Below are 26,770 nucleotides of genomic sequence, written 5' to 3'. Positions count from 1 at the left end.
GCCGGTTAAATGTGTCGTGGTATAGTCGTTAGATATTGATTTTATCCACGCATCGAATTCGACTTGTTATTAACAAAATACCAAATCTAATAATCATTCTAGTCGATAAAAACTTTAAAAAATATAAAAATAAATACTATGACGTAAGCCAAGGGGGAGTGGGTCCGGACCCGGGGTTCACCCCCCCGGGTTCGCCACTGCGACGCGGTACCCGCGTTTGATTAGCGCGCCCGAGCTGTGTATGTAGACGCGACAGAGTTTGGCCGAAGTGCTCTGCGGGTTGCAAATAACGTCGCTTTGAGATTTAAAACGCGATGGATGCTGTCGAAAACTCGACGATAAATTGACATTTTTGCAGGGTCAAAAAAAAAAAAAAAAATTAAGAGACATCCTGTGCGTTGTATGCACTGCACGTCGCACGCACGATAGAAATCTCGCATGCGACCCACGTTCGACACATCTACGTAATTATTCGTCGTAATACGATCTCTCGGTTGTACGATACGATTATTATTATTATTTATCCACTAATATTACGGCGGCGTTCTTTTGCCAGCTGGGTGCAATATCGTCGATTGGTATTTGGTTTTTGATATGAAAACACCGGGTGACCGAACTGAGCTCGAAATCAATCTGTTCGTATCGACTAAGTACGAAGCACAAACGATAAAAATGAAAATCACCTTTCCCCCGGAGGGAAAGGGTAAATATATCTTTTATTGTAGTTGGGCAACTGTGATCTATTATTCTAGTCCTTCGCAGATTAATCGATGTTAATAATATTTATTTCACTCGCAATGTATTTAATATCGATCTTATTTTCATTTTTGAATTAATTATTTTTATCTTTTAAGAAAGTTCTCGAGTTAGACCATTATTGTTGTGTTAAAAATCAAAAATAAAAAAAAAAATAAAATTAGAATACATAAAAAAAGGTATGATAATCGTAATTTACTTTAAATTCGAGTGTTATCAAAAGATTGCTTGCAAAATTCAATTTTAGAATTAGAAAAAGTCGCGTATTTTCAACGCTATGAAATCGTTAGGTGTGCACGAATGCAGTGTATTATATAGAATTTTAGTATCAAATCAGTGATAACAAATTTTTTTATAAAAACTTGGTCAATAAATTGAAATCTATTAATGGTTCTGAATCTACATTTTGAGCCCCCTCCTATCGTTTCACAGATATGTCAAAATATTCATCCACATACGATCCGCAATGCCATATTTAATAATATATACATTAATTTACCTTAGGACACGAGCAGATTGGCCGGTGGTTGCTGACGTCACATATCGCAGTCGGTGCACAAGTGCCCGTAGCGCATGCTGAGGTGCACTTGTTCTGTTGACACATCTGCGATGGACTGCAATCATAGTCGGATTCGCATTCGTGACGGCAACCAGTAGTTGGCGAACCGAAGTAACCTGGTAGGCAAGTGCATACTGGCACATCGTTGATCACATCGCATTTGGTATTCTGACCACACGGGCTAGGATAGCACAGTTCTTCTGCAAAATTTTTAATTTCGTTAAAACTTCATTATTATTATTATTATTTAATAATTGTCTAATTGCACTAGTCTTGAAATATTTATAACCAAAATTATCAATCAAAATGTTGATAATATTAAAGGTCCTATTAAATTATCCCTTCTATCTTACTATCTATGTCAAATTATTTACGTGGATCCATTCGGCGACAAGACACGGACGGATCACCGACATGACGGGCTGGACAGGAACACACAGCGATATGATTCCTGGGAGTGCAATCAGCGTTGTATCCGCATTGTCCTGAACATACATCTTCACATTTGTAATTACGGCAAGCTTTCGTGTTTGGGCAGTCTTGATTGACTAAAATAAAAGAAAGTTATATGAATATCATGTTATGCATTTTGAAAAGATTTCTTTTTTCAACTGAATCTTAAAAAATTAGATTTATTCACTTCATACGGGCCCTGGTAAATCTCTGTTAAAGTAAAAGTAAAGTCGATTTAATTTGATGAAACAATTTTTTGTCTTGACAATATTTAAATAATATAAAAAATACATTATGTATAATTATGTATTAAAAATTGAATAATGTATATCAATTGACCACCATTGTTTTTATTTTTGCATATTTAGAATTTGTCAAGTGAGAATATTAGTACAACTAATGATACGTTTAGGTAAATTAAAATAATCGTTAAAAAAAAATAAAATGTTCCGAGAGTTATTTTAAGACGAATAATAATTATGTAATTTAAAATTATTTTTTAATGCAAAAATCACAAATTATCAATAAAACCGTTTTATTATCCCAGCTATTTACATGGAAATATTGCAATTATTATTAAACGTGTGACCGAACGACAATGCCACCCGATGAGTTGCCAAAAAGATAAAATATTAACTGGTACATACATCTGTTAGTATAATAATATTATATTATACAAAAAATTGATGTCGCAATCGTGAATTAATATTATGACGAATCACAATAAAACAATAATTTATGCGCTAACGACGTGTTTACCTTCGCATTCGCCGCGTTGACAGTAGGTCAACGGATTTCCCCAGTGTCCGGCCAGACAGCTGCAAACGGGTCTTCCTTCGGCCACGCGACACTGAGTGTTGGAACCGCACGGGTTTGGTGAACACGGATCGGTGTACCGACTTGTGTACGACGTTGGATTGTAGATGATCATACCTGTAAGTACACGCAAACGTTTGATGAATACCAACGGTTTATCTGTATTTTTATATCGTCAAAAAGAGGGGTAGAATAGAACCGCTCACGAAATTTCCTATTTTCCTTAGTGTCGTTGTGTTGTTATTGGGTATAAAAGAAAATATGTTAGGAAGTTTCTGACGATCGTTAAACCACGTTATTATAATATTTATTTACAGTTAATATCTGCATGTCGTCGGAATATAAAAAAAAAAAAAAATTATTGGAAATTCGTATTTTTATTTATTAACGTCTGAAACGACAATTTGTGATATACTGGTACAAATAATATATAATATATATATATATTATAAAATATACAGAAAATATAATACACATCATATAATGATGATTACAGATAATATGAAACACATTGAAAAATAAAACGTTATTAAAATCGTTTTCTTTTTAAAAATTAATCAATGATATTTTTTTTCTTTCAAAATTTGGTTGCAAGTCACGCTTGTTTAAATGATTGCTTTAAAAGCGATCGAATGTACCCATACAATAAAGGTACATGAAATTAATGTTTGGTAAACAGTTGGAATATTTTTTCTTTCAAAGTTATGATTCTTAATATTCTTATGATGAATAATAAAATATGATCTCAAATCACGACTATTGTTCGAAAAATTATTTATTAGTGAGATTTTGTGAGCATTAGGTAAGTACATGCTGCATAAAATCATGTATACTATTGACATTTATAATGAGACTATATCATATTATCAAAATTTTTTTAGATACACGAAACGTAATATGTTATTTAATATGTATTATCGATGTACCTTTTCTTTGAACGGTGCTATTAGTTAATTTGCAATCGTAATACTATTTTTAATAATAATATAAAGTTTAAGCAAAACCTTATGAAAGTTCACTATAATTACCTTGTGTCATGTGACTGACTGTAACGGCCATAAGGCCCAGCATTCGTAAACACTATATGGAAAAAATAAAAAAAAATTAAATTTCTTGCAAAATTGATATCCATTTTACTATAGATATCTGTATATAATATATATTTATATGTGTGTGTATTTTTGTCGTAACAAATCTGTATCTAATACAACTAAACATACTCATCCTGACATTGACCTAAATCCAAACATCTTTAACGATAACAAGGATATTAACTAGTTATGGACATTAAAATATAAATGTAGGTATTCTTTGAATTAGGTATAAAATTGTAATTGCTGATTATGTTTCGAATTTACTTTGTAAATATGACATAAGATTTATATTCATAGTTTATCCTAATAAATTCGTCTCGGAAATATAGTTTAATTCAACTTGACTAAAAACGGTCAATATTTTAGATATGTGACTAGTAGTATTTATTTAATAAATTTATGTTATTTAATTTATAAAGTAATTTAATCCAATATTCAATCATCAGTCATCATTTAATAATTAAAATAAATATAATATCTAATTGAGATTGAACGGAAAAGTGGTTTTTATATTATCCATAATTTATTATAGTTATAAATTTTATTATCTAATCATTTTTTTTTTTTTAATTAAATTAAATTTATAATGGTTATGAATCCACCATTATTTTAAGACATAAATTATGAAGTTAGATGTGATAAAAATTAAAAGACAATTTGACTTAATATCATGTTTATTATACATTTATAGTTTAACAATTTCAAGGTTAATAATGGAAGATAATATGTATAATATGTCAATGTTAAATTTCTTGTGTTTGATTTGTTACTTGTTAGTCATTTAAAAAAATAACTGTAATTGATTTGTGTTTATATTTTTTTTTTTAAATATTACAAAAATCAAAAATTAGAAAAATCTTATGTGATAAATAATTCTTAATTTATATCATTTTATGTTTAGTTAAATTTAATAATTAGTTAATGTTTCTACTGAATATACGATAAATACACGAAAAATTAATATGATATAATATATCTTATAACTATTGTCTAAATAATGGTTATCATCATAACACTATGATGAGTTTATTATAATATTATACGTTTAATAATAATAATAATAATAATATTTAAATGCCTCGACTTACCGCAGTCATTTTGTATCCGGACTGTATCCACGACGCACGACTGTCTATATTTTACCGTGGACCGGAGTATTTATAACATTAAACAATCCTTGCGATTCATGGTCAAAATACGAAATATGGGCTTGACCAGTCTCGCGTGCTGCACAATATGCCCACCTTTGGGTTACCGACCGCCCACACGGAACAAAAAACTACAACTTCATGTATAATACAGGGAGAGAGATATCGCGACAAGACAATCGCCTAATTGACCAATTCAACGTGGCCACCAAAACAAACGCCTACAATAAAAAATGTATAGATTTATTTATTTATTTTTTTTTTTATTTTTTTGTTCTCATTATTCAGCTCTACACCTATATAATGTGCACAAAATGGCGTAGGCTATGTATAGTCATTGCAAACAAAAATTAATAGTATGCGGAATGTTACGCATTCGACTCGATTTTTGACGTCATATACAACACCCATTGATTATGTGTATTGCGAAAAGATTTTTCGCCAATCGATAAAATCGCAATAACAACGTTTACTAATCATTTTTCATCCACACGGAACCATTTTAGAATGTATTTGATATGTTTACTAATTATTTTTTACTATAGGAATACTATACATAAATACTTTGTGCGAGTATTATACACAACTTTGATAACATTACTTGACAAAGTAAAAAAAGTATATACTTTTATTTTTAATGCAGAATATTAGAGTAGGTAGAGAATATAATGTGTTTATAAAAAATACAATAATTATAGGTTTATTTCAATGATGAATTATAATTATACGTATTATACATATTGTATATCATCGATGATGATATTGTTTTTAGTTTGATTAATGCTGTATATTAACCGATCACAAGTAAATTGTATGTTATTTTCTATTTTCGTGGCATGTTTATTTATTACTCAATTAAAATTTTAACGTATTTTTATCCCACGCTTGAAGGAGTGGTGGGAAGCAGTAGTTTTTTTTTTTTTAAATAACTTTTAAGCCTATACCTTACCTTATCTTTATAAAATTAATTCATCAAATGTTTAGTTACTATTTAGTATTTTATTGCTATTTAAATTTTTTTTTAAGCTATTTCTACAGTTTTACTAATTTCACTTCTATATTATCAATTTGAAAGTGACTACATACCCATAAATTTATCTAATAAAAAACATATAATTTTATTCATCTGTGATATGATTTTAGATAGGTACCCGTTTTGTTTTGAAGATAGTTTAATTGAATGGGTTATTTAAAATTACTTAACTTATTGCGTATTTACTTCTGATTTAAAAATTATTTTTAGTTTTTACATTTGATATCATATTTCTGTTTCAGTGTAAGAATTCCAAAGTAGTTATTACTTGTTTCTAAGATATTTTACTTACACAATATGTATACCCTGTATTCCGTTTACAGTAAGAACGCTAGTTAAAGAATATTCTTATGTTACGTATCTAAAGGAATCCATACTCCTTTGATTATAAATTATGTTTTTGAGCAAAAATTTAAAAAAAAATAGAACTAAAATTGGAATTTAATTTCATTTTTTAGTCTATTGCTATCATTACTATTCAATTATTACATAAATAATGTATAGTGATAGGCGATGTAGTCAACTGTGCTTCAACCACGATCAACTAAGTATCAAAGTTAATATAAAGTGAATATACTCGATAATAATTTTTATATTACATCTTTATTTTTTTTTTGATTATAAAATTTCCAATTTTTCTAAATGTGAATTGTAAGTCTGATACTTTCATTCTGATTAGGTACCTAAATACTTAGATATATTTATTACCATAATAATCACGTACAATTAAATAATTCACTGAATAGATAATCAACAATCAACAGCTTACCCCGACAGCTTTAAGCGTATACGCTTATATCCTAACTAAAGGTACAATAACATATTTTTTGCTTATGAAGAATTAATTAACATTATAAATAAAGGCGCCTATTAAAATCGCGAAAAATAACAATTTCTTCTCGTAAATATAATTATACATAGTAAGTATTAATAATAGTAGATTACCATTAATGCCATTTTGTACTTTTGGGTTTTTGGATCACGTAGTAAACATAAACTATAGTTGACTCAAACCATTACCGACTTGTCGTGGCCGAGTTTTATTAGTTTCGTATCGTATCCATAAGTCGCTATATATTACGTAGTAGGTATTTTATATTTAAAATTTTCCAATCGTTATGAGATTCATAAAAAAACCATCAAATGATTGAACCGTTTAAAAAACACAAAAAGGTTAGATACAGTTAGACAATTAGTTAATGATTACAAAAATAAGGACAAACTAGAATACCTAAGAGGTATTGCCTCTTATCTATTATATCAAATTTAAATTTTATTTTATACTTTTTATATTATTAAAGTAATTCTATTTTATAATATTTTTGTGAAGGTATTTTTTTGTATATATACTTCGATCTTGTAAGTTTAGAAAAAATATCGTTTAGAATTTTTTATTTTTCGCTGTTTTTGTTTTTGCTTTAAAAATATTTCACGATTTTTATTTTCATTGTTTATTTTCTAAAGTTGAAACTATAGGTTCTATATTGACTATTAGTAAACATATTTAAAACAATAAAATATCATATTTTAGCTTCATAATATTATTATCCATTATGCAATAGTATTATATTATATAATTTTTAAAAAAAATTCTTGATATTTTTTTCACGAAAATTAAAAATGTATTCGTGAAAGTGTAAAATATATAATTAACGAAAATGTATTTTTGATATATTAATTTAAAAAGCAATTTTAACGAACGCGCTCAGTTAATATTTTGTATAGAGTAAATGTGGTATAGTGGTTAAGTAATAATAATAATAATGGTAATTAATAATACTATAAATCACTAATTATTATTTCTTGTAATATTGCAGTCTGCGCATTAAAAAACCCGCATATTTATACTCTTGAAATATTTATATTACTGTATAATACAGGCACTGTTTATTAAATACTTATGTTGCTTGAATGTTAAAACCAAACAAACGAGATTAATAAATTTATAATCAATACTGTCGATCAATTACTAATCGTTTTATTGCCCCCACGCATGTAATTACTAGCTAGTAATTACAAATAACAATATATATTATGATGTAAATGCAAATTGCACTGAATCGTAGCTAACTCTTAAATACATTATTATGCAATGTATGTCTAACTACTTTGTTAAACTTCATTTGAATATTGAACACGTATTTTTGTATTGAAATAGTAGGTTTTATTGCTAACCTATTTATCAGCGATTGGAACTTGATGGTCGATTATTTTTATTTAATAATTTACACATTTTTCATTGTCATCTTGTGTAATTGAAAATGTTTCAAATGGTACATTTTTAAATGGAGACATTAGGTTTTTCATAGTATGAGTAACAAAAACCGAATAACAAAAAAATTTTAAATGACTAAAATACGGAGGATGAATGCATATACATATAAGTATTGTTAATTTAATTTAAATATTTACTTATAAAACTTTTCTCAATCTACAGTATATAGAAAGCTCATAGGTGGTACTCGAGGTAATCATGATATGTGAACATGGATAATTGGATAGTGATACCAATATCACATATCATTTGTATGTAATGTTTATAAAGAATGTATATTTAAAGTTATGAATTTTTCTTAATTTATTACGCAAACAACTAGAAAAAATAACTATTAAACTTAAACTTTTGTAATGTTTTCAACTATATTCGTATGTATTTATATATGACTAGGTGTATATAACTTCTATTAATTATTATTTATCATATATGTACATATAACAATTATTTCTGAAATTGAATCATAAATGACCAACACAATATAAAAATATAAATATATAATGAATTTTGTAAATTATTTTATTTAAGTATTTAAATATTTTTTCTGATTGACTCTGAGTTTATATCATTAAAAATAAAAACAAAATCTTTGGTAAATATTCCAATTCAATTGCACGATGTCTAGACGTAGGCGTAACACCGATATAATTTATAATGGGAAAGGCCACTTGATAATATATTATGAGAACAAGACGTACACAATCATAATATGCAACATTCATAATACATACATTATTGTATTATACCTAAGAGCATCGTATACGTAAGGTTTAATTTTTAACAATGAATTTGTGTTCATTATTATTATATTATGAGTCTACGAGTCAAGGGCAAATACAAAATCCTAAAACATACATTAATTATATTAAACTATTTAAATGATAAACAATATGGTACAATAACTAATCGTAAAATCAATATGAAATTATGGTCGTTTCTGATATGACGTTTGTGATGATTGACATTTGCAGATTGGACCAAAATTATTTAATAACCATCTTCGTTGTGGCGTAATGGAGAACTTTGTGTAAAAGTAATCACTGATCTGTAGTAAAAACAAAACAAAAACATTTTTTTTTTTTTTAATTATCAACGGTTATATTAAAATAAATTTTATAATCTGCAAGCATTATAGATATATCTTAAAATATTCATAGTAATATAGGCTGATAGACTGTCTACGCTAAAAATCGTTTTTTCTTTTACAGTGATTTATCATTGAATTCTAAACTAATACATATACTATAATGACTTGTTCGACAACAAGGCGCACTCGACACTTGCTAACAACAGTATTGCAAAGCGGTAATCAACTTTTCCCTTTTATACTTCTAAGTCTCCAAAGTACCAACAAAATTCACTTGAAACATTTTTGGTGCTCTAAAAATTTTTATAAACACAATAAAAAAACAATTAAAAAAAAAAAAGACATATTTTAATGTAATATTAACACATTTATTGGAATGCTTAAAATTTTAAAGCTTATATGTATGTTTTAATATAGCACAACTAAAAATACTGTTCGTTCGCCTTACTCCCTCCCAATTAGCATAGCCAAAACAAATGCAATAGGCTTGTTTAATTTACTCAACTGTGCTTGAGTATTAACACATTTTTAAACATATCAAAATATATCATACTTTGGCTTACAAAAAGTTGAAATTGTTAATTATTTTACAATTACTCTTACACTAATGGTCGCCAATATTTGTAGAATAACAATGATTTTAATTTATTGTTACACCAATATAATTCGTTTTCCCATAATTTTAATAATAATCGTTAATATTTATTCAAATTCAATAACAGATTATCGTGGGACTATAGGTAATTTTTTTTTTTTTTATTTAATCAGATATTATAGAGTATTAACTTATTTTAAATTTAATTAACATGTATTTGGATGTTTGTATTACATATACAAAATAATGTGTTAGTTATTTAATAGTTAGCTTATTAATAACGATCGGTACGTCTTATAAGTGATACGTCGAAATATCTTTGACAAAACCTTTTGAAAATTAAATCATGCAGAGAAAATGATAAAATAAACATTTAGTGAAAATATCAAGTACCTATCTTGGATTATTTATGCATGGTTAATATAAATTACAAATATTACTTTTAATAATCTATCATGAAACAAATTTGAGTGAACAATGCTATCAATAGTCATCAAATACTTTCATTATTATTTTAAATATTTAGAATAAAACAGACTTTTACCATGATATATAATAATCACAATCTTGAAATTTTACGCTAGGTACACAGTGGTTTCCAATATACTATAATTATTTTATCATTATACTCATTTAAATCGGAAACAAATAAAATAAAAAACAAATAAATACATTGTGAAATACTAACATTAGCAGACACTGTAAAATACTTCAGAATTATTCACGTTAAAAACATCAACATCGGTACTCACATCAAAAATTACTTCAAAAAATTATACTTGAGTTCGGAAATGGTTTACCTAGCAATTAACAGGAAAAGTTCGTTTCTAATAAAAAAAAAAATTTAAGTTTATTGCGTATAACACATTGAATGGTCGGTATTAGCGTACAATGATAATATGTAATGGAATCAATTCTATTGAAGTCAAAATGGGCAAGTATGGAGGTCTTGACAACAGTAAGGCACACAATATATTATTTAATTTATTGTAAGGTGGTGGTAACCGATAAATGTTGTTATGTTATAAGAACAAGCACAGTTGAGTAAATTAAACAAGCATACCTACTACATTGTTTTTTATTTTTTTTTTATTTTGGTACCAGCGACACAGCAACTAGCAAGAACTCGTATTGCTAAGTTGTAAAGAGTAGGGGGTTAATGTACAAGATATTTAAGCACATACAAATACGTACATTTAGTAGATTCTTGATTTTACATTTACAATGATGTTATTTATTTATTTTTTAAGCAGATCGTTTTATTTTTATCATTTTTATTATACGATAGTTTATTATTAAATTCAAATTTAACACATACATTACAATAACTTACTCAATGAAGATGTACTGTCGAAAACTACCGTACAGTGAAGCAGTTATACCTACATTCCCTTATTTTTACTAAAAAATGTATGGTATTTATCCACTTTACTTCTCCACTACTTAGCATAGCCATATTTACTAGTTGTGTTTTCGTTGAATTCCAAAAACATAAATGCAGAAGTCTTATTTCATTTACTCAACTGTGCTTGTTCTTTTAACATAATAAACATGTCGTAAACAGCTTACAATAAGTTAAAACAATTTATTATTTTACTTTTGTTCTTACGCTGATGATCACTAACATTCCTAACAGAACAATGAATTTAATTCATGGTTATACCAATATAATTTTTATGGTAATCATAAACTATTCAAATTCAATTGACAACTATCGTGGAATTATAGGTAATGAATTTATTTTATATACTTACTCAAATATTACATTCATATAACTTGTTTTGAATATTATTGTTAACAATTTAGATGTTTTAGATTCTGAGTGAAGCGTTTAAAGTATTAACTTTTTCAATGATCGTTTTATTATTTTTTATTTTGTGTCATCAACAGTCGTAGCATTAAAAATGAAAGATTGTCAACTTTAATGTCTTTTTTAGTAAGAAAGTAAATTTATTTGGTACGTTGGGGGTCAAAAGTAAGAAATGCACAGTATTTTATTAAATTATTGATAAAAACAAAAAAAAAAACAATTTGGGGCTTACAGAACTTTGTATGCTAATCCAATTTCTGACAAAAACAATTTTCTTATAATATTGTAATTTAAAAATTATCATAAGTTACAATGATATTTCAACGACGAGATACACTCGACACTTACTACTATATATAGCAGATAGGTTATCTTCTTTCCTTTTTTTTTTATTTTTCATATGCAAATGTCTATTCAACATCCAATAATAAAAAAAAAAAAACGATAATCATAACCTTTCTTTAAAGAAATTTTCAGATTAATATAATTCCATTTTCTATTAACCCTGATTTAATATGAATATTTTAAGATGTTTCATACATGTTTTTATATTTTGGTTTGATTTCAATAAACAATTTTACTTAGTTAATATTTTAAAGCTTTTTGCATTTTTTTTTTTTACAATATCGTTGATTTTAGTAATCATTGAAAATATTTTAAATATGACATCGTAAAAAAATAATTTTAAGTTTTAATAAAATAAAAATATTGTATGTATTTTATTATTATAATTATTATGAGTGCTACTTATAATTTGTTTTTGACTTTTTATATCTTTTTGTTACAGATCAATATAATTCAAATCCCACACATACAATTAATAATGAATATTTATGCTACTCGACTTCATTATATCCATATCATCAATGTTAGTATTTTCACATTACTACATATAAAACATTTTATACCACGTTTATTTCAAATTTATTTTGATAAATATTTTTTTTTCTACATTTAAAATACCTTCAAATAATATCTAGTACCTTCATAATTAAAATAGTGAGTTCATGTTATGGGCGTGTTAAATTGTCTGATAAGAGTGCGTTAACGATATATTATTATTGTATAAAAAAAAAAAACGATTCTGAGTTGAATCGGTCTCTCACTAATAATTATATTTCTTAATAATGTTTTTAATATAGTTTTTAAAATAATTTATTTTATTTTTAATATTACGGTTGGTTAGAAGAATTTTTTTTGAAAAATTACATTTATTATACTATAACTATTTAATTATTATAACAATATTTATACCCTATTAATGACATCCTTCTATAAATACTGTAAAACAGTAAAAATAGGTACATATAGCATAAATCAGTGGTTTTCAAAAATAAATAAGTAATTTCGTCCAAATTAAAATATAAAATGTTTATAAAAAAAATTATCTTTATACAATTTTAAATTTTATGATTTCAGTTTAAATTATATTTGATGAATTTATTGTAGTAAATCTTAGATACAAAAATACAAGCTTTTATGAATTTTTAACTTCAAAATAGTTTGGAATTTATGCAGTTTTGACAAATTTCGCAAATATTATCACAAATGTATACGAGATCCCCACATAATTTATTCTTATATCTGTATAAAAATATTAAAAACATATAGGCATGATTTTTTTGTATATATTAATATGAATCAAACTAAGTGCCACTAATGAATGACTGCTTAATCAATTCTTTTATATCAACATCCACCCTTAGTATACAAACTTATTTAGCATTTGTGTATAGATTGTTTATTTCAAATAAAAAAAATTTAAAAATAATATGCATTTAAAGTTAGAACTTTGAAGAAATTCATTAAAACTTTTCTATTTAGATCTAAAATTTTAAAATTGAATACAAGGTTATTCATTAGTAGTTCATGCTCCATTACTCCAACAATAAAATCTAAAAAATTTATAAAAACAATTATTTTTCTATAAGCATTCTAAGTTACAATTTGGACGATATATTAATCATTTATTTTATAATTTGAAAACATTATTCGTGAGAATTGAACTTTTATGTACTTTATATTATTATAAATTTTACTATATTATTATGCAATAATATTTTTGATTCATTTTAAAATATTATTTGTTTATACTAGGTACTATGAATTTATTTTTATTGTTTTACAGTATTTATAGAAATATTTTATTACATTTTAAGTTATATAAGTTGATATAATATGGTATAAATATATATTATTATAATAATTAAATACTAATAATATAATAAATGCAATGTTTTCGGAAAAAATTAAATCAACCTAACGTAACACTATAAGTAAAATAAATAATCTTAATAGCCATCAAAATAACATATAATAAAATACACTTAATGATAATGCCTTACACATAGTCTACGCGCAGAAATGTTTTTGTAGACAATGATAATAAATATTAGAATTAAAATTTAACATCCCCATAATAGTGACCCACTCAACAACTAATTTACAACAGAGTGGAATTTACTTACCTATCTTTTTTTTCTTTATTGTTATTACTATTTTTTTTTTTTTTTTTTTTGACACTTAGATACATTTTTAAACAATTTTTTTATAATCAAATCTACTAATAAAAACTTTTCAAATAAATTGATCGTTGTACAATTCATAACAAATTAATATAATTTTAGTCAATCAAAAGATATTAGAACCAGAAGATTTCTATTTGTCATTATACAGTAAGTTGTCTTAACTTTTATTTTTTTTAAATTAATTTAATACACAATATAATGTTTAATATACAATTATACAAATTAAGTTTTCATCAGTTACAAAAATATCATACCAAATATAAATGCATGAATAAATTAATATTAGAAGAAACCAATTTATTAGATCTCTATCATAAAAATAAAGGATATTCAAAGAAGTTATCATATTTTATTTTAAATTTGAATAGAGTATATTACTGCTCTATTCTTACTGAGCCAATTGCCAATTGGTATGTTCCAAACGCTTCAGCTAATGATTGCTGAACCACTTTTGGTGCGGTTCTTAACGCAATCTTTAAAATATGTCTTATCGTGTCAGATAATACCATATTTTAGAGTACAATACTATTTAGTGATATTATATAAAGCATATTAAATCAGGGGAAATAACTATAATTTATACTTGGATCAGCTTCACAAATATTTTAAATTCATTTAATTTTTTTTTTATTCTCTTAATGCATTATTTAACAGATCCTTATTATTATTGTAAGTATTGAATTCAAATAATAATTATCTACATAAAATGTATAGTTTTTTAAATGTTTGAAAGCATCCATCCTTCACTTTAGCAACAATAATTTTATTGGTAGAAATCAGGAAGCTATTTTAAATAGATTGAAGCAATATAATGCTGTGGTTTCCTATTCATTAAACATAAATATCTATATACTGAATATTCCCTAACTAAAGGAACTTAATAAGATTTATCAACTATCGAGGCTTTCAATTCTAAATTATCATAGAACACAGACTTCTATGTCTGTGTAGTGAAGTTAAGAATACAACTATAAATAATTAAGTAATTTCGTATAACCTATGTAAACAATAGCAAAAGTATATTCGATATATTCAGACATACATGATTTTTAAGATTCGTCTTCATCACTAAAAAATAAAACTTATAAATTATCCGAATTTTGGAACCTTTAGACTCGTTAAATATTAAGTATAACCTAACCTTAGCTTTCACTTTCCGAGAAAAAAATTTACATTATTAGAAAATCGTCAAAAATTATATCATTTTCTATAATTAACTTTTTTTAATATTTAAATTATATAAATGTCATAATAATTAAAGTTGTATTAAACAATGCAAAATAATTTAAATTTAAACCTCAATTTTGAAAAAAAAAATCCGTTAAGTAGGAAAAATTATGCGATTTTTATGCCATTATAACAAGTGACGACACATGTATTTTGTATCTTAAAAAAAAAACAAACAAAACAAAAAGTTGAATACCGATAGATACATTACATCTATCAATAGAAAATAAAAGCTGTCTTAATTTTTTTTTCAGTTATCTCGTATAGAGATTTCAATTCCAACTGTGAAAAATATCTAAGTAAGATTTTTAAACCATTATATTAGTTTCGTTTATAGTAATTTTTATAAATCATCAGTGGAATGATTAATTTATTGATTTTAGAATGATCTCTTTTTAATTTGAGTACTTATAGTAAAAAATCTTTGATTTTCAATGGTACTTTTTGGAGGTAAATTGCTTTTTAAAATAATGGAGAAAAACAATATATCAGTGAACAATCTTATAAATTTAATAAAAGATTTTTCACAGTAAGTTTATACTGGAAGCAATTTACTAGATAATTTACAAAGCATGTAAAGTTCCAAAAGTTCCAGTTTTATATAATAATGAATTTATTTAAATCCATAAATATACTTAAAGACCAAATTTTCAGATTTTTAAGTAGTATAGTTTTTTTACTGTTTTTTGAGTGTAAGTGATGATACCGATAGCATCTTGGAACTTTCTGTATTTTAAATGGGAATTTCCCTTTTTTACTTAAAATTATTTAGTGAATAATAAATGAAATAATGAACAACTTCACTCGATAAGCATAAGAAAACTCAAAATTAAATTAAATTTATGAACTAAAATTGGCAAGTACCCTTCCTATTCTTCATTTTAAGCCAACCTTTCAAATTTTACCAATACTACTTCAAGTGAACAATCTATAAATCTCTATAGTATTACCCATAACACTTACACTAGTTTCTAACAAAACCAATACTAAAGTCTTTATATTAAAAAAATATATACACTCCCTCTAGATAAAAATATTATCGTATTATTCAAAACATCACAAGTAAAATAAATTATACGTACACTTCAAAAGTCAAAACAGGATTGGAATCGCAGTAACATGGAACAACACGTAATTTATTTTTATACTCTCCAGCTCTAGTTTCTACAGCAATCTATGGTCCTGATAAAAGCTCAAAATCTAATTACCAAATATAATTTCCAAGACATCATTTTTTTCTCAGACTCCCTGAGTAATATCAATAATATAAAAAACATATTTAATTAATCAGATATTAGATTAAATATTAAAAATCAAAATTACATTTTGCAAAACAATAATAAATATGAGATTGAGCACTTTTAAATTCTTGGATATTCTAACAAAAATATTGATAATATTAGTATAAAAATTTTTAAATATTTTATCATGTTTATAATATATATATCAAAGCAACAAAAAAGTTTATAAACTATATAAGTAGTCTATAAAAAAAAAGTGACACAAACGAGTTCTGGTTCTCCAAAAGATAAGTTCTAAATCTATTACATACCACAGTCTTTTATCTATAATAAGTAAGTTCCTAATATATTTTAGTATATATAATAATACAAGTTTAATGCTTAAATTACCGAAAATTAATTTTGTAGTTTCTGTTATTTTTGTTTAATAAATTATAAATTTAATTTATTTTTTTGTCTTCAGAAAACACATATGATTTTATAAGAAATGAGTCATTTTCATTAGTAGCTGAGGATGAAGGTGAGTTGTTTTGTATAATGGTTGACAGTATTATGTGGCTAGTTTAGTAAAATTTTTAATTCAAAATAAATTAAATCGTCAAAATTAATATTTTTAGATCGAAAGTTTACTGGCGTTTATCCTAAATATTGGCGTAAAAGATCAGAATTCTTTGGTAAATTTATTACAGTTTATTATATCAACATATAAAATAACATTGTAATTAATATATAATACAATTAATATTATATTTATGTCAATATTAATTTTATATATTACATAACTTATAATTTTCAGAAATAAATAGAAAAATGGTAAAGTTTTGTACTACATACAAATTAATGTGTGAGTCATTTGATAGTTAACTAAATAATGTAATATTAGAACAATAACAGACAAAATTATTGATGGTTAAAATTTAAATAACTAACGCTTAACATTTTTATCAACAATATTCGAAAGCAGAAAAATATAAAGGTTACCCATATTATAATACATTATTATTTCTCATTGATGCGTTATAATTACACATATTTTAAAACAATGGTTACTACAAAAATATTTTCTTAAAATTAAAATAGAACTTTGTAGGAAGATAATAAAAACTCATATTTAAACGCTTTTAAATAGTTATAATAACTTACTATCCATATCAAACACGCGAGTATAATATGGACGTAACATAACCTGTAAAGTGTACAATTTACCATAAAATATTTTAAGAAATATATATCTAAAATAAATTAGATGATATTAAATTGATTTTTCAGATATATTTAATAGAAATTCAGTGCAATTCTATGGTATGTATATGTGGTATCATCTTTTATAATTTGATCTATTTTGTATTTTTATTTCTTTCGGTGGATAATCAATAATTTTTTGATAATTGTTGATAATAATTTACTGTCAACATGACGACGTAAAACACGTTAGGGTTAAGTGAAGAATATCGTAATGTCGCTTAGTTAATGTGCAGGGTAATGACTAATAACGATCGGTACTTAAAACAAATTTATGATACGATAGGTAGTAGGTAGGTACTGTAAATAAAATGTACGATTGCATTTTAAAAATAACATCACACAACTATTCCATCAATAGTAGTTTGCTGAGGACAAAAATGATTGTATAGGTATCCCCACCTTATTGGGTACCAAAAATGAGAAAAATTGTAAAAAATAAAAAATCAACACCTCTTGTTCTTATTTGCGTGTTGTCCAAATATTTTTATATTCCCTTTTCTTCTCAATAGCCAGTGATTTTAATCGCATTCTTCTATATTCCAACTCTTTATTTTTTCGGTTATTAAAAGTTTGAGCATTTCATTAAGTGATTTTATTTCTGTCATTGTTCACTTTACAGTTCATGTTTTAATTGACTATTTCAATTTTTTGTTTCTTCTTAATTTTGGTCTTATTCTATTTATTATATTCCACGTAGTGCAAATTAGATCATGACCATGTGAGAGGGATTATGTTTACCTCCTGTAACTAGTTTTTGTTTTTTTAAACGTTCATGGTTGTTTTTTAGAAAATTCAATATGTAACTTTCATGAAATAACATTTTGATTATAAGTAGCTTTTACTTTGTTCTGTGGTAAGCAAATAGTTCCTGGGGTATTATTGCTTCTTTTAAATTTTTGTTTATTATTGCAATGAACATAATATGTATGAAACCATTACTGTATTTTAATATTGTATTCTTATGTACATGTGTGTGTGTGTGTGTGTGTGAACCATATTTGACTACTTAATCACATTTATAATAATACTTTAGCTTTTAGTATATTAATAAATAAAAAATACCCAAATGTGAATAATATTGTATCCATTTTTAAAACGTCAAGAAGTATTACATTTTTTTTCTAATGGATTACATGATCTGTTTATAAATAATACTAAATAGTAAATGTTTAAATCGTTTATGCCAAACTTAATTATTTTTAAGTAGCTATCTGGTTTATCTGGTTAATAAATTTGTTTTTACTAAAAAAATTAATATATTTTAGGAGAGGATGTGTCACGTCAAGTGTCTAACAGAGGTAAATTAATTGCAATTATTAATAAATATATATAACGTTATACTTTGAAAAAACTAAATTTATTTACATTTTCAGCACGAAAAAGTGGCCTAAAACAAAGTAATTAAATTTGACATTTAATTTTAGGCAGCAAAACTAATAGTCAACTTCATGTTATAGTCTACAACATTCTGAAAAGGGTTTAAAATAAATCGATAATTTTTTGACTAGTGTACTTTAAAAAGTGTTTTAATAATAAATATCTCATAACTTAATATGAATGCATTAAAGATCGTTTGAGTAACAACATTTATGCACATAAAACACTAATTCCTAAAAATTATAATTTCGTTATAAATTAATTAATGTTTTTCATGAATTATCAAATCTTCATTTTTAATAAGTATATTTTAATATAATCATTTTTTTTTTTAAGTACACTGAGTTTTTTGTCTAAAATTGTATTTTGTATATTTTAAGGTATTTAATTTAAAATAAAATGTATTCAACAAAAAATTCTTCTCAAAAAAAAAAAAAAAAAAAAACAAACAAACAAAAACACACCGAACGCATCATTGTAAAAGAGTTAATAATTTATGGTATTTCCTAATATAATATGTCTCTTATTTTCCGCTAATAACAATAAATTAAATTCGTGTTTATATTTATAAAATATAAATGTTTATAACTAAATAAATAAATAAAACAAAACAAAAAAAAATACAATAGATAAAACATATTTAAAGCATATATCATTGTATTGGTTGTTTTATTTATAAATTTGTAAAATACTATAAATAAATATCACAAAGTTCGTAAAAATTTTCCCAATTTAATTCAACTAGGAAATTTTGAGTTATCTAAACATAGAAACAAATAAAAATTAAGGGTAAACGGAAATTTTTACCCAAAATTATTTTTTTTGTCAGTCTTTACAGTGACGCCATACTTATTCACCATTAAACAAAAAATTCAAAATACAATTTTCAGTGCAAAGACCATGGAATCTATGTATCTTTCATGACTGAAAAAGGATATTATTGGTCAATTTTATGCCTTATATAGAATATTTGAATTTACTCAGTTTTCTTTTCCGTGCTAGGTTAGGTTAATTTTATTAAAAAAAATTATTAAATTTTCTCACGATTCAAAAAGACTCGAAGTTTTTCGTGATGAAATAATAAAATCAATTATGTTATAATAATTGATAAGTGCTAACAAAAATTATTCGATTAATTTAACTATTTTGCAGCAATTCAAATTCTATGCGTCTTAAGTCTAGGCCGATTTCGTGAGGCAACATGCCGTTGCCTTGCCGAAATCTTGCTGGATAATCTATAGTTTCCTTGTGAATAATGAAACATTCCTTTTTTAAATCTAAAGCATTTTTCTTATAATAACTTTCTGTAATTTTATAGACATTCTCTTTCTTTTTTTTATTACTCTAGGTTAAATTACATATTTATTTGTATAATGAATAATTAAAAATAATTCTGTCGTTTTTATGTTTTTATGGAGAACTGGATACGACTGATATAATAATGACGGATAAAGGTATTCATTTCAAAACATTTAATTAATATTTAAAAATCATTGTTTTTAATTATTACCTGCAGCATCCTGTAGGTATAGTTAATAACTATTAATAGCTATCTAAATAATATTGATATAAAGTTAGAAAAATAATCGTGTTATTTTTATTATTAATTTTTTAATTTTTATATTAAAGTTAAATAATAAAACATGCATTTTTATAAAGTGTTACATTTTATCAACAGTTTTAAAAAGAAATCCCATTGATGCGGGTAATATTAAGCTTATATTTTTATTATTTTTTTTTTTTTATTAAAATATAAAATATAACATTTACAATCTGTATATAAAAAAAAAATACAATAAGCAAATATGATAACAAAATATGACGGACAATAAAACGGCGAGTAGGGAAGCTATCCAGTGATAGGACCCATAAGCTTATATTTTAAAATTTAATTGTAATTAAAAAATATAGAATAATATAAATATTTATATTATTCATTATCCTTATATTTATAAGGATAATTAAACGATTTTCTACAATTAAAAATGATCGAAATTGTTGAATCAAAATTCAGAATGAAGTACTTTTAGAATGTGCAATAAAGACAATTTAAATTAAGTTAAATCTCTATATGAAATTATACATAAATCTGAATCAATTACAGTAGTATTGAATGAAAGAACATTCAGCAAACTAAAATTAATTTAAAATTATTAGTTTAATACATATGAAGAACGATTAAATTCACTAATGATTTTAAATTCAAAAAGAACATTTTAGACGATTTAAACTTTTCACAGATTTCAGAGCTGTAGACAACGTTAAAACAACGTTTAATTAAAATATAATTTGTTTTTATTTTTTAATTGTTTGTTACCTTTATAAATTTATAATATTATAAATCAAATTACCAGCAAGAAGTGTCCCTTTTATCGTGTGTTTATTTTTATTTAATCTATTGTTTTGATAGCTATAATAATATTATTATTTTTAATATTTAAGGAGTAACATTTAAAAAATTTTTAATCTTGTCGTAGACGGCCAGAATTTATGTGTTAGTCGTAATTAATTAAGGGTTTGATACTCAATATGTGATTTATTTATACTAACGTTTCTAAACGACATTACTTTAGCAAAAAAACTATAGTTGGCATTTTTAATAAAGTTCAACCTCCTTAATTTTCATTTTCGGGACGGGTCTAATTATATAATTTTAATTGAAATGTGTTATTAATAAGATTATCAGAATGTGGATATAACATTGAAAATTAATAATATATTTTGCAGTTGATCCAAAGTTTTACAAAATAAATGAAAAGGAATTTAAGATTCTAAAAATACGTAAGTTTGATAAAATGACTAATTATATTTAAATAACATATTTAAATGTCAGACATAATAACAACTAAGCCCTAAAAGCCAGTAAATTGAATGTCGGGCTTCCTAGAATATTTATACTGGCTTATCTACTTCATCTGGAACACAGAAAATCAGATGTAGACACACAAAAAAGAATCATTATCTTTGTAGCGTGCGCACAGTCACTTCAAAGTCGTCGTTTGAAATTATTATTCTTAAGACAAGCATAGTTGCAACAAAAGTTTATTCATTATGACTCAAATTAATTTTATATAGTGTACCCAAGTGTATGATGTGAAGAGTGAAGACGCTGTATACTCGATCACTATGATACATCTAAAAATGCAGAATGCAGTTGTACTGCGAACTTTCTTGTATATGGCGTTCCCATTCCTCTTTTACTAGACTTAATGGTATCCTTAATAATTTAGTCACAGCCCGGTTATTGCGTCTTTTTGAAAACTATTTAATTATATGCGGCTATCATGTATGTTAAATAGATAGGAGCAAATATTCGTAAATTGTATATTGATACGTTATTATAACAATTGATTCCGATTTTCATATTTATATCATGATTTATGACCATTTGGTCAAGCAATTTCCAGGTTTTGTAGTTATTCAGAAACAGAATATTTACCGATAGTTTTTACAATCATTAATTAATGATACACCTTTAATAGTTCTAAACAGTATAGGATAGTATATTTACTTAATTATTAAGTAAAAATTAATGCGATTATTTTAATTATTTCCAGTCATGAATCGTAAGTTATTTTTACTTATATTATGTTTGTATTTAATTTAATTTAACTTTAACTATAATCCATTATTAATTAAAATAAATTTTCCCATACTAAATTATTTAATTTAGAAATTGACTGATATAATAGGAGCATTAAGAGCACATAACATATTCTTTTTCATATTTATTTATGTATTTTAAAGTTAGAAACAAAGATATTACTCGTAATATTGATTTTACAAACATAAATGTATTTGTTGAATGATTTTCATAGTCACTTTTTTGTTAGCAATACTGGTAGATCACATTCATTAATTATAGAAAATTTTTATAAATTAATTAGTAAACAATCTTAAAATAAATGGCACCTATAGTAAATTTTATAATTTTTATCAATTTTAAAACATTTTATAATCGAATTATGCATACTTATTTTCAGTCCTACCTAAAAACGACGAGTCACCAGATAATTATTTGATGAGACATTATAAAACAGGTATTTCAAAATTATTTTAAGTAATATGATTTTAAGGAGTAACAATAAATTATTATACTATTGTTGCTTCTTTTTAATTACAATTGGAAATTACGCATAGTTATACAATATTTTGTATCAACCAGGGACTAAAACGGTACTGAAATTATCAGTTCTTAGAGAAAATCTAAGGACCGGGAACTTTTATTAGAACACATATTTTACATTGCATAAAATCAGAATTTATTTAATAAAACAAAAATTTTTGAAGCTCTTTTAGGTTTTTATCGGTTCTAAGAAATTATTGAATAATTTTTATAAATTGAGTTACTCGTATTTTAATCAAATAGTAACTAGTATTTTCAACTCGGAATAATCATATTGTACTTGTACGATTAACAACAATTAATTTACAAACATACGGGTCGCATTTTTCATTTATAATATACAGGGGTTAAAGCGGGAGTACGCAGGGGGACTCGGTCACTAATGGTGGTTAAAAAGCGTCCCCTTAAACAAATTATTTGTAAGGTACGCCGGAACGCTCCAATTATAACCAAACGTTAGTCAATATAATTCACAATTATTCCGTTGAGATTAAATCTTGGTTTTTATTATTATTTTTATCAATTGTTACTTTACTTTTATTAAATGTATTCAATACAAATTATGGACTATCTAATATAGTATGACGTATAAAAACTAAAAATAATTGATTTTATTAGTTATTGGAAATGGTTATAATCTGATAAATAGATATTCGATTAGTCGATAACATAATGATATTATCTAAAATTGAGCTTTATGTATTCATGATATACATATATAATTATATAGGTGAACTGTGAATGTGTGATTTTTTAAGCATAGTCATCTAACCAAGTGTAGAATTTGAATTTTTCTGATATATTTTAAACCATTAAAAAAAAAACTATATTTGTGTGATATAATTATTATAATTTGTCGGACTGATTTCTTTAGTTTCCTTAAAAGACAATCACTACTTAAAACTTAATATTATTAGAAAAAAATATTTTTTTTCTAAATAATAAATTTGTATAGAATATTAGTTAATCTTAAAAAAGTATTAAAATTGATATAATTGATTTAAATTTTTCATGAAATAAATTACGAATTTGAACATTCTTTAGGGTTAAAAGTAGGATGAGTATGTTACACAATCACTGTTTAATGTTAATACATTACATAATGTACTTTATGCATTGGAAATTATACATACAATACAAATGGAACGTCTAAAACTATACGGAGACATTAGTCCCCCCCCCTGAAATTTTTTCCACTTTAAGCCTTGACAATATAACAAGAATAATGGAATAACAATGATTGGTTTTCTCACGAGTTATTACGAATGATAATATTTAGTTCTTTATAATTTTATACTCTATCTTTTGTTCTCTCACACATTCACAGTTGCACGCCCACATATACGAGTCGCATCTGCAGGTAGCGGCCGATTATATATTATATTATACTTATTTTTGTGTTCTGTATTTTATTATATTCAATGTGGGCTAAGTTTCAACGTCCATTGTTAAAAAAAAATTAATTCTGCCTTCTGCGTCTATCTTATTAAATTATTATTTAATAGGTACAATTTATCTTAAACTATTTCCTAAAAAGGTTCATATGAAATTTATATAGTGATAGTGATGTAGGTTAATTTATTATTCAATACCTATACTATAGTGGCTTAAAATTAATATCTTATTTATTTATAAAATAATATCTATTGACTTACGTTAAAAGTACAAAAGTGATCTACCTAGTATCTAATACACACACTTTTGTAAAATGTAATGTAAAAATGTTTATTTTTGAGAACCGGTATCAGTTTTAATCGGAACCGGAACCGAAAAAAAACATGACGTTTCCAGTCCCTGGTACCAACTACCAACTTTTAAAGGACTAATTAAAATGTAAAACATATACCTAAAACAGATTTATCTGAATTCTACAAATCAAATCTAACTTAATAACTAAATATTTTTTAACATTTTATATTTTTAACATGTAGTCATGACTTATACACTCTAAATTCTTATCTGGTTTATAAATGGCAATACTTATATAGTCATCACCCGACATTTTTATTCAAACAAAATACTAAATTTTTGAGGATAGATTTAGTGTATTCACTAAATGATATGTACAGGTACTTATAATTAATTAATAATTGACAAACCAATAATGTTATCTAATGAATGTTTTGTTTATGTTTATAAACACATAATATAATTTATTAACTTAAATATATTTTGTATGCAGTGCAGTTATTATGTAAGTACATTTTTTACTTACTACACACAATAGTAAATATTAGCAATACTACAATATTTTATGTTCTAAACTAAAAATCAAATTTATAGTATATCTTAACAAAAATGTTGTCAACTACATTCAGAAACAAGAAAAACGTAAGTTAAAATTCTTTCTCGACAACTAAAAGTAATTTTAATAGCTACCAAGAAATCTCATAAACATTCTTTGATTTAATTTGATTTTTTTTTCCTTTTCACTTTTGTTAATTCGTAACTGTTATTTGCAAAAAAAAAAAAATTAAAACATTTATTGAAAAACTATTTCTTTAAAATATCAACGAACTGAAATTTATAATTAATAAAAAGTTTCGCAACATTTTTAAAACAGTTTAAGAATTACCAAATAAATATCGAAAATGTTCTAATAATATTCTAATAGCTCCTATTAAAACTTTAAATACTTGATACTAATATATATTTTTATAAATTAATATTTACAGAATTTCATAACGAAGGTCAGCAATCTTATAAAACTAGATTATAAAATATTCATAAACATAACTATAAGTATTTTTTAAAGGATTAGTTATGAATAAAACAATAATAATATACTATTATATTTTATTATTATTCAAAGATATAGTTGCATCTTACCATATTTTTAAGTATTATCATACTTTTATGTGTTATTATTCACTAAAATATATCTTAAACATGAGTCAACGACAGTGACTGGCCTTCCGATTAGAAATACCACAATACAAACACTAATAGGTAATGTATAATAAAATAAACCAGTGGACTTATTAAAAAATGTATTTAGCGGATAAATAAATTTAAATTAAACCAAAATAATCGGAACATCTCACATGATTAACCACAGTATATAATATTATAAATTTCTAATTGCAAAAAACGCGATAGAAAATTAGGCGACGAGAACAATTTGTTAATATTATATAATCCAATGACTGGATGACAACTATTGATTGTTGTTATACAATATACTCCAACAGTCCATCTTCGCAACTGGAATGATCAAACGCTTTTGCTTTTTGTAACTCGAGCACTCTCCGTCTCTCAAAGCAAACAATTAGGCTTACTGATAAAATGACTTGCAAAATACATACAAAAATTCGCAGTGAAATAGATTATATGCTATATGAAAAGTTCAAACCCGATAGTAATAATAGCTCGGCACTGTTCAAGTTTATAAAGTCAAGAG

General features: G+C 24.9%; 2 protein-coding genes across 2 annotated transcripts in view; one reads left to right on the top strand and one right to left on the bottom strand.

Annotated features, from left to right (window-relative positions):
* LOC112599948 (neurogenic locus notch homolog protein 1-like) overlaps positions 1-4,841 on the bottom strand; it is a gene marked incomplete in the record, with an annotated part of 9,951 nt that extends 5,110 nt beyond the window's left edge. Inside the window, 5 exon segments of the mRNA XM_025347079.1 lie at positions 1,256-1,515; positions 1,690-1,863; positions 2,528-2,701; positions 3,613-3,664; positions 4,767-4,841. Of these exon segments, the coding sequence (XP_025202864.1) occupies positions 1,256-1,515; positions 1,690-1,863; positions 2,528-2,701; positions 3,613-3,664; positions 4,767-4,775 (669 nt within the window).
* A 6,589-nt stretch (positions 4,842-11,430) lies between these two features.
* Positions 11,431-26,097, top strand: LOC112599950. Its single transcript, XM_025347080.1, has 19 exons — positions 11,431-11,544; positions 12,414-12,494; positions 14,254-14,301; positions 14,809-14,823; positions 15,636-15,680; positions 17,086-17,142; positions 17,240-17,296; positions 17,419-17,466; positions 17,892-17,924; positions 19,133-19,165; positions 19,241-19,264; positions 20,663-20,698; positions 20,923-20,949; positions 21,972-22,025; positions 22,802-22,810; positions 23,228-23,284; positions 25,553-25,564; positions 25,654-25,701; positions 26,046-26,097. Exons 1-19 carry the CDS (start codon positions 11,457-11,459, stop codon positions 26,087-26,089), a joined length of 816 nt encoding a protein of 271 aa, XP_025202865.1. The 5' UTR covers positions 11,431-11,456; the 3' UTR covers positions 26,090-26,097.
* The last annotated feature ends 673 nt before the right edge of the window (positions 26,098-26,770 follow it).

The sequence above is a fragment of the Melanaphis sacchari genome, unplaced genomic scaffold, assembly GCF_002803265.2.
Source record: "Melanaphis sacchari strain LSU unplaced genomic scaffold, SCAv2.0 Contig570_pilon_pilon, whole genome shotgun sequence".
Classification (NCBI taxonomy): Eukaryota; Metazoa; Arthropoda; class Insecta; order Hemiptera; family Aphididae; genus Melanaphis; species Melanaphis sacchari.
The sequence above is the reverse complement of the archived record's forward strand: the minus strand, read 5'-3'. Positions and strand labels throughout refer to the sequence as shown.

Bases quoted from the DNA above. Each gene is read 5' to 3' on its own strand.
- LOC112599950 (XM_025347080.1), top strand. From the start codon at position 11,457: ATGAATTTAATTCATGGTTATACCAATATAATTTTTATGGTAATCATA. The intron at 11,545-12,413 runs GTAATGAATTTA...TTTTTGTTACAG, and splicing joins CAACTATCGTGGAATTATAG to ATCAATATAATTCAAATCCC. The intron at 17,925-19,132 runs GTATGTATATGT...AATATATTTTAG, and splicing joins AAATTCAGTGCAATTCTATG to GAGAGGATGTGTCACGTCAA.